The 9,928-nt window shown below is 42.6% G+C and overlaps 2 protein-coding genes across 2 annotated transcripts; one reads left to right on the forward strand and one right to left on the reverse strand.

The window, feature by feature from the left end:
* Nucleotides 1-722: 722 nt before the first annotated feature.
* Nucleotides 723-4,789, reverse strand: lsm1 (LSM1, U6 small nuclear RNA associated). The gene is made up of 4 exons (XM_010745507.3): nt 4,577-4,789; nt 4,342-4,410; nt 4,090-4,205; nt 723-1,702 (listed from the first exon to the last, which is right to left on the reverse strand). The coding sequence occupies exons 1-4, from the start codon at nt 4,620-4,622 to the stop codon at nt 1,532-1,534; spliced, it is 402 nt and encodes a 133-aa protein (XP_010743809.2). The 5' UTR covers nt 4,623-4,789; the 3' UTR covers nt 723-1,531.
* Nucleotides 4,790-6,497: 1,708 nt separating this feature from the next.
* bag4 (BCL2 associated athanogene 4) lies at nt 6,498-9,846 on the forward strand. The gene is made up of 5 exons (XM_010745505.3): nt 6,498-6,805; nt 7,157-7,276; nt 7,428-7,664; nt 7,745-8,005; nt 8,085-9,846. Exons 1-5 carry the CDS (start codon nt 6,719-6,721, stop codon nt 8,547-8,549), a joined length of 1,170 nt encoding a protein of 389 aa, XP_010743807.2. The 5' UTR covers nt 6,498-6,718; the 3' UTR covers nt 8,550-9,846.
* Nucleotides 9,847-9,928: the final 82 nt, after the last annotated feature.

Raw genomic sequence — 9,928 nt, forward strand, 5'->3', positions numbered from 1 at the left:
GAACCAGTTTTAGGGCTGCAGTATTGGGCTCATTGACATGGCTTACTGGGACACGTACCTGTGTTTGTTCACAGGTGTCACATGTTATATTACTGCATACAAACATGCTGAAACACAAACACTTGTTATGGAGTAGGGGGGTAAAAAAGTAAAGTCGCCATCTGGTGGCAGATTTTCTACATAATAGAATAAAGTTATGGATACATTAACAATCTTTATTGGCCTTTTTCATGTTGACATGTCACAGAAGGAAAAAAACAAAAAAACAAAAACACAAGTGAACACACATCACTTGTTAAGTGCCTCTGCAAACTGCAGATTCACACACGACGGCCCATGATTGCAGACCGTATGGGTCTGTGTGGCTGCGAGTTTTTTATTAGTTTGTCTGAGATCACCTCTTTCACGTCAGCAGCACTTGAGAAATTAGTATCCAGACGCTGCGATCCAAAGAAGTGCTTATGCACAGCCTGTAATGTGACAGTTTGTCCCTCCAGGGGGTCTAGAAGCAGCATATGTACATGATGTTACATAATATATGATGTGATTACTCCTTCCTTTGTGTAGCTTCTTAAACCAAGCTCAAATGTTGCTGCCCTGATCCATTAAGGCCCCTGTTCCTCCTCCTCCTCCTTTAATGAGTTTTATTTTGAAATTTAACCGGAAGTCAAGCTTTTAAAAGCTGTACAAGCTTGACATCTTTCTGGAAACTTTTTTTTTTCTAACATGCAGGCTGCTGTACAGTGTTCACAGTAAAACACTCAACATACATTGAATCTTGGCGGAAGCCTAGTTCACGTGGTGCTATGATAACTGCTGCCTGCTGAAGCGGTCACAGGGTTCCTGCCGAGCAGGGCTGTTTAATATTAACTCACTGTATCCGTCCAAACCATTTAACAAGCATCTTATTGACTGATGAAGGCAGATAGGATCGATTTCTCCGGACGGGCTGTGATTTTATAAACAGGACATGAGGTAGTCTGATGCACTGATATGCTGCCTGCCATAAACTCAATTATCCAAATGAATTATGTCCTTTTTCCCCCCTGCACATAGATTACACAACAAAGTCTCACGTGTGATGGTCTGCAGCAGAGCAGCCTGGACCTGGACCTGGACCTGAAGATCCCAATTTCTCATTTTTAAAATGAATTAAAGACAATAAAAAACAGGTAGTGTGGTGACAAATGTTTCCAAGCACGCCTTCCATAATGAAAAACTAAACTCTTTAATGGAGCAAGTAGGTTTTTTTTTTTTTGTCAACAGGAGGCCCACTGATCTCCAAATAAAAAGACCGTGATAGAAAGTGCTGCTGTAAAATAATTGCTAAGTTGATCCTTTACATGTTTTTCCTTTTTCTCTCCAAATAACTCAAATTCATACAGTAAACTACAGTATACAGGCTCAGCATGATGGAGCCTTGTACTCATAAAAAAGAAAAACACACTCTCATACTTAAATTCATGTAAAAAAGAAAAGAAAGAAAAATGTCCCAGTCCGATACAAACTGAGAAAGAGGCTCAGGGCGGTGTCAGTACTCGTCTAAGTTGTCCGCTTTGGGGATGGACAGGCCTCGGTCCTTCAGGACCTGCATTTTGACTTTCTCCGTCTCTTGTTTGGCTTGTTGCTGCAACCGTTGCTCCTCCAGGATCTCTTCGATGGAGACCTGCTGCAGGAGCGTGTCGCAGGGTTTATCCACATCCTGCAGAGACAACACGGATGATATTTCATCTGTCATCTGCTTGTAACAAACGTGTGTGTGTGTGTGTGGCACAAACAATGAGGTCAGCTGTTTTTTCATTGTTCCCCTCACATGACATAAGCACATTTAACCAAACATCCGTCCACTTTTGGACATCCAATATCTCACTAGACCGTCTCTGCTCAGACACGAACCTAAGCCTGCATGCACACCACATCAGCAGCAATTAAAAAACAGAGGTGAATTAATAATGAGTAATAAATGAATAATGAAATCAAACTCTGTAATTATCAGGCTGCCGCAAACCTCTCCGACCATTAGAGATGTTAACAGCTACCGGAGTGCTGCAGTGTGTCGATGCCTCGTGTTGGTGTTAAAAACGAAAATGCTGTTACATTATCACAGGCCGTGATGCCATCAACGTGTATGCATTAACTCTTTGTTGGCTCTACATCCTCTGCACCCCCTGTTGAATGCATGATGCATATTTAGTGAGATATGAAGTCTGGGTTCATGGAGTCATGTTTTACGCTGTGCGCAGGTCAAATTCACAAACATTAGAGATGCACGATGACGGATGTTTCAGTTACTATAGCTCTCCTTTAAAAAGGGATGGTTTAGGTTATTTTAAGTGGGGACGCATGTACGTATTTTCAGGGAACTGAATCTATGCCCTCGTTGTCAAAAACTTGATTTCACCTCGCAGAACACGGGAGTTTGTTAGTTTCTTTGTGTTATTGTGCGACTTCTGTGTCTCAACTTTGGAACCAAACTAACGTTAGCTGCCGCTGATCGAGATGCCGATAGACCAGCAGCTCTTATGTTCTGCGAGGCAAAATGAGATTTTTTTTTTTTGTCGATGACGTGTGGTGGCTTTGGAGAGAGAGAGATAACGGCTTCGGTTTCCTGTTGGACAGAGACAGAGAGAGAAATAATCTACAGGGTTCCCACACCTTTTTCATTAACAAATTCAAGCACTTTTCAAGCACCTTCAAGCACCAGTTTTTCCATTTTTCCAGCACCTTTAAATAGGTAGCCTACTAGTTGTGTTTGCCATGATGGTCATGGGAAGCGCAGCGGTGCCACTGTATGGCATAATAATATGGGTCTAATTAGCATTATTTGCATCATTTGCATCATTTGAAATGACATCCACCTGGCATTTCGACTTGTTGCCATGCTTCGCTCAGCTCAGCCTGTTGGACGTCGTCCTGCTCCTCTTGCTCGTGAGGCAAAGACGTAGCAACGCAGTGCAATGTGCGGCAACCACCAACAGGAGTCGATAGTAGTCTACTGTTATTTCTCGGCAGAACACCAAGCGAGTATGATAACAGAGTTCTGCACGTAAAGGCATCGGATCAAGCGCGTAGCCGCTTAGGAAACATTTTTGTTTTGTCTTGGTTTATTGAGATAGACATCACAAAAAATTCAAGCATCTTCACAACCTTGAAAACACTGAATTGAAATTCAAGCATTTTCAAGGAATTCAAGCACCCGTGGGAACCCTGAATCTAAATACAGCGTATGCATGACTTTTTACATGCTGATCCTCACTGCAAAATAACCCAAACTATCACTTTAATGTTGTGACAAAGTCTGTTTAACGGTCTAATTGTCGGATCCTACAGTCTGCATGTCTAAGTGCTCCCAACAACCGATGAGCAGCAGCTGACACCTTGCAGGGCAGCCAGTGCCATCAGCGTGTTCATGGGATATGTAGTGTAAAAGCATTCAGTCCATTTAACACGAAGACAACAGATGCATTCAAACATTTTCTAAGTTCATAGCTCGTGTGAGCCATGTAGGAGGATCTCACCATCCCATCGTACATGCATCTGCATCTTTGTTAGAATAAAGAACAAATAATAAATTAGATTAGACTTATATATAGATACTTATAAATATATTTATCCCACAGGAGGTGTAATATACACTACAGAACTACAGGACTACAGAACTACACACCTGCACCTGATCATGTTGTAGTCTCCTGTTCATGTCCCATTGCTATTTTTTTGTTCTTGTTTGTTTTGTTTTGTTTTTCGCTTATGTTCTACCTTAGTACTTGTTTTGCAAATCTGCACATTCTACTTTAGTACTTTTTGTAAATATGTACACTTGTGGTTCCCTCCTTGGTTTCTATTTTTCGCTGCTGTCAACAAGTGAATTTCCCCGTTGTGGGATCAATAAAGTATGATCTCATCTTATCTTGAATAGAATAAAAAGGGCAAATACAACAAACAGACAGAAGTATCCTTCGGCCTTTTTTAGAACAAGTGTACAGACATGCAAGACGAGCACTTGGAAGTAAAGTGGCCATGATATAAATAATAATAATAATAATAATAATAATAATAATAATACAAAACAAGGATATTCCCACTTACTATCTCTCCGAGCAGCACCACATTCTCTCCTCTCACGATGAAGATTCCTCTCGGGATGTCACCAAATTTCTTCCCCACGTGGATGCGCTCAACTTTCTGATGGAAAACTAAATTGGCTGCGGAGGAGGGGAGGAGGAGGAGAGGAGGAGGAGGGAGGAGAGGTTAAAGACATCAGAATGAAAACAAAATAATATAATATGGACATTTCAATCTGGTGCATGTGTGAGTAAACATAAGGAAAATGAGTTATACCGAACTGATCGATGCTCCTGAGGAATCCGATCAGTGTTCTCCCATCTCGGAGCAGCACCAGGTGCTTTTCTGCAGAGAGCGCGCACACGCACGCACGCACACACACGCACGCGCGCGCGCACACACACACATTTAATCACATGTTTTTTTTTTTTTGCATTATAACTAAACTCTCTCAGAGGAGCGGACTCCTCTCCTCCTTCCTCTCCTCCTTCCTCCTCCTCTCTTTACTCACTGTCGATGTCGTCGATCAGGCTCGCGGTGCCCGGCACGTAATTCATCGTGTTGCTGCTGTTTGTTTGTTTGTTTGTTTGTTTGTTTGTTTGTTTTTCTGTCTTCGCGTGTTTTCACGAACCGTCAAGCCATGAATGTTTCAGAATATGTTTCTGTTCAGAGGAGCACACAGGAAGCGTCTTTACACACAACCCGGATAAACTTCCTCTGCAGGCAGACTTTAACCCTTCAGCTGCTGCAAGGCGATTAAAAATATTTTTATTTTTTATTTATTTTACGAGCGGTTATTTAATGATACACCTTTAAATAAACGTAACACTAAATGCAGATATTTATTTTAAAATATTAAAATATGAAAAATCATTAAAGAAAAAAAAACAGGATGTTTTTTATGACGTCTTTCCTGACGACGTCAACATGACGCACGTACGCCACCAAAGATCGTGTATGTTAACACGATGCTTTTTGTAGTCATACTAGCAGGGCCGTTTCTATCTATTTTGTCAAACTATGAGAGGAGAGAGAACTTACTTAAATAAATAAAAATACAAAGAATTAATGTGCAAACAATAAAAAAACAACTAGTAAGAATAATACTGATGTTTCAGGTAGTAAGAAACATTCAAAATGTAACACTGCAAACCCTGATTGTATAAAAAATACAAGAAACCTGCATCTGTTTTAAAAATGCAAACCAATAATAAGAATAACAATTTAAATCTGTGACGATCACAGCCTTATGTTACCATTATCCACCTCCTCCTCCTCCTCAAAATAAATAAAATAAATATATTTTATTTTCTTAAGTCTTTATTTGTAGCGAGGCAAACCCTGATTTGTTATAAGCAATACTAAGCTGCTATGAGAGGAAAGCTGTGACTGTCTGACACAGTCTGTACACAGCAGGGATGTTCAAAGTACGGCCCGGGGGACCAATCACGGCCTGCTACTGTATGGCTGGAACATTCTGCTTTTTTTGGTTGACATAACGAAGCATTTGAACTTATAAGAAACTATAACTGCTGGTGTTATGTACCTGTAGATGTGACACAAAATATTACTTTCTGAATGATTTATGTTAAAGACAAGAGCAAGAGTGACACGTTTCAAACTTGAAAGTTAACAGACTTTGCATTACTCATAATAAGTCATGTTGTTAGAATGAACATGAGGTTCTGATCTGTATCAACTTCATGCAATTTATTCTTTGTTATCTGACTTCAGATGTGAACAAAAGGAAGAACTGGCTTTTAGATTTGTTCACACCTGTTTGGCTTAGATTTGGCTACATTGCCATTTAAAAACAACAAATATGATTGTGACAATGAAAATAAAACTGTTACAGTGTATTTGTATCTAACTTTTATCTAGCACTCGGCCCCGGGGCCAGAAATCTGACCGTCTCTCTCTGGACACCCCTGATCTTTGACTTCAAAAACTGGTTAACCTATAATAATAATAATAATAATAATAATAATAATATAGATGTGCCACCCCTGACTTACAATATTGTGAGATTTGGTTTCATAATGGAGGACAGAAAACTAGAATACAACATAAATAACTCGCCAAATACTTTCTACACAAAAGTAAACGTTTCAACATTTTTCTAAAAGAGCTGCACCTTTACTTTGATTCTTTAAAAATTATGACAGTTTATCAACTTTAACTTTTGACTGATCCCCTATAAGAATTATTGTTTTTGGTTTTACTTTATATTTATTTATATTCTTCTTTAATGTAAGAAATGCTACGCTCGGTCCTGAAAGCAACAACTTTTGTAATCGTATTTGAATGTGCTTATTTGTATTGTATTTTGCAATAAAGTTAAAAAAAAAAACGGAGTGAGACGTCTGTCGTTTCTCCCCATCTCTTTCTTAAAGTGACAGTACACGGTAACTCGTGGTGGGTCATTCAATCATTTCCTGTTTGCAATCAAGCGATCTCTCTCTCTCTCACACACACTTCTCCGAGTGTGTGCTTGCGTGTGTGTGAGTGTGTGAGTGTGTATGTGTGTGTGTGTGTGTGTGAAAACAAACACACTTTGGAGCAAACCTCGGCTCGGTGACGCTGATCCGGTTGAAAGGTTTCGTGTTTTGGATCATGTGTGCATGACAGCACGGCTGCGGACGCGCTCAGCTCGATGCATCATCATCAAATGCAGTCGGACCTGAAATCTGGCTGGCCCTCCACTTCGGAAAATAACAACGGGAGCTGGACTAACACCATGGTGAGTGATCGGGACTCGTCTTTAAGGGTCTCCGGCTTGTTTTTGTCATCATGCGTGAACATCACATCAGCTGGCTGCGCGTAATATCACAGCTATTGCCCAATGCTAGGCTGCACGGCTAACGCGCATTATGTAATAGTTGCTGCTTACACTGCGAGATCAGCTGTTGCCCTGAGTGTGCGTGACCTTTACCTCCATGTAACAGCTCGTGCATGCTCTAGCTACAAAATGAAGCATGCACACCTGTAAGGTTTGGTCAGAACTGGTTCAGCAGGTAGGGAATGAGTCAGTGCCATTGTTTGCACAGTTGCCTTGCTGGGATTGCTCTGAAATAATGTTTTGTGTTCACAGGATGCCCCTCAGTATCCAGGCTACCCGTCACACTACTGGTATCCCCAGTCTCACTCCACAGGACACTATGCAAATACCTATCCCGCGGGATCAGATGTTCAGCCACAGTACAATCCACAGGTGAGTAAATCTACTCTAAGTCTCCTAAGTGCTTTCACCTTTCGCTCACATTTCCCAGTCAGCTGCAGCGTGGAACGGTTGCATAACACCGCGATCTATGTATGCACGCACGAGTCAATGTACGTCTCTCTCTTGTGCTTTCTATTTTCAGGTCATGCCTGCAGGTTATCCGAATGGCCATGGTGTCTACAACCCACCGCAGGGTCAATATTCCACAAGTGGTTTCCACCCATCCAACCCGTTCTACTGTGCCGACCCTCAGAGACCGGCTCCGGGTCCTTATCCCAACCAGGGCTGTCCAGCTGAGCAGAACAGCGGGCCGTCCGGGCAGCCACACTCTCAGCACCAGCACCAACATCATCACTATCCTGGTCCACACTGTCAAGGCGTGAGTTCACGATAACTTAACAACGCAGGTGGTTTTTCTCTTTCAAACAAAGTGAATATCTGTGCCGCCTCTGCTCTCAGGGTCCAGGATATCCCGCTGGACCGTACCCTCACTACAATGAAAGTGGTCACGCAATGCCTCCGAATCCCCCGTACCCGGCTGGACAGCCTCTCCACCCGAGCGCCCAGGCCGACGCGTGGGCACACTCCGGGGCGTACGGCTCCTCACAGCAGCAGTGGCAGCCAGGCCAGCAGCCGCCACAAAACCACTACGTCCGTCCGGCGCACCCTCCAGCATGGCCAGGGACCGGAACCGGCGCTCCACCACCTTACCAACCCAAGGTAGAAGACATAAACACAGACAAATGTTTTGATCTGATTTGAAGTGATGTGCTCACACTATTTTTTTGTGTTTCTGTAGGACCAGCAGCACCAACGAGCCCCACAAGTGGGACCTAAACCCAGACCGAATCCACCTCTGAATCCCCCCAACGGAAAGCCTGCCGAAATTAGTTCACCCCCTCAAATGTACAACAAAACCGGGAGAGGTGAGCCCAACCCTTCGCAAGGCGAACCCCCGCCCTCGGCCCCGGTCCAAGTTCCTCCTCCAGGTCAGGCCGGACCTCAGCCTCTGAGCAATAACCCCGGCCTAGCGAGGGTCCAACATGTCATGTCCAGGGTGCTACTGCTTCAGGAAGATGTTGACGAGTTTGTTGGCAAAAAGATAGACAAGAGTTACCGTTGTCTGGAGGAACTGCTGACCAAAGAGCTGCTGGTGCTGGACTCTGTGGAGACTCAGGGACAGGAGAGCGTCCGGCAAGCCCGAAAGGAGGCCGTACAGAGGATCCAGGCCATTCTGGACCAGCTGGAGAAGAAAGCCTTCTGAACTGGACTTATTTATTGGTTTGTGGGTCACTAAGTCTTGCTGTTTTTCTTCTTTCCAGATCTTCCATGGACACAATGAGGGTCTAAGTCTTGTTCCTTGGAGCTGTGTTAAGTTTTTTTGTTGTTTTTCTTTTTCTCCCCTTCCACCACTATGGTGTACAATGTCCTGAAGTAAGTGGGACGGACCCAAGAACAAGACAGAGCAACTACTGTAACATGGAATAGACCTTTTTAAAGCCTAAATATGCTGGTGTACTCGATTACGGTGGTGTTGGAGGTGCTGACTGATGGTTGTACATATCATAGGTGACTCTCAGCCTCGGTGAGTGACTGTACTGACACTCTCTTGTCACTCCTTTGCCAGCATGACGAGCTGGAAGTCACTGGAAGATGAATTTATTCAGCGCACCACGTTGCAGCTGTTTTTAAACCTGTGATACACATTCTCGTCACGCTGTCCCTCAGGATCGTGGGTCGGTTAAGGTCTGATCCTACTAATACACATTGCACTCGGTTACCTGTCTACTAATACATTTCACAGTCCATTGCACGATCACGATGTTGCCCTCACTCCCCCTTTCCTGCCCGATAGAGGCCATGCACTTAGTTGCCCGTTACTCCTCCACGTGTCTGCAGGAATAGGTGCAATGCTTCCCCTCCCTTTTTTTTTTCTTCTTGATTGTGCTCCCGAGCCCTGCATGCACTGTTATGTCAGACGAGCCCTCAGTACAGTCACGACATCTCCGAGCTGAAAAATTGGGCCGACGCCGTAGCAGATTAGTGAAAACCCCCCAAAGATTGCTGTCCCCATTATTCCATCTTTTGGATGAAATTGCTTCCTAATTGTGGACCTAGAATCAGACCTACATTTGAATGCCATGTATTTCACTCTAGGAACTACTGTTGTTACAGCGGTTTACTTGAAAAGCTGTTAAACTATGTTCTTTCTGTCTTTTCTCTGTTTTTTTTCTTTCTATGTTTAAATCAAATCCAGATTTGCACCACAATCCATTTTTCTTGTGTAGAGTAAATCTTTTTTTTTTTTTTCAATCATTGCTGATGTGTTGATTTAGAGAAAAAAAAAAGGAGTGCCATATTTCAGGGGATGGTTTTATATGATTAGAAAAAAAAGAAATAAATAAAAATAAGATCACAAGCTTTGCATGAAAAAAAAAAAAACATCTGTCATATGTGTTCATTTTCCTGTGCTGGTAAGTTTCTGTTTAAATGGAGCACAACTGTACAGTTTCAGATGTAATGCATGTTTCTAAGACCAAATGGGAATCTTTGCCTGACTTTTAAAAAACAAAACACAAAAAAACATTATTACAAGTGAGAAAACAGCAGAGAAATAATTAAATGTCAGTATATTTTTTAACC

Source organism: Larimichthys crocea, chromosome III (assembly GCF_000972845.2).
Source record: "Larimichthys crocea isolate SSNF chromosome III, L_crocea_2.0, whole genome shotgun sequence".
Classification (NCBI taxonomy): domain Eukaryota; kingdom Metazoa; phylum Chordata; class Actinopteri; family Sciaenidae; genus Larimichthys; species Larimichthys crocea.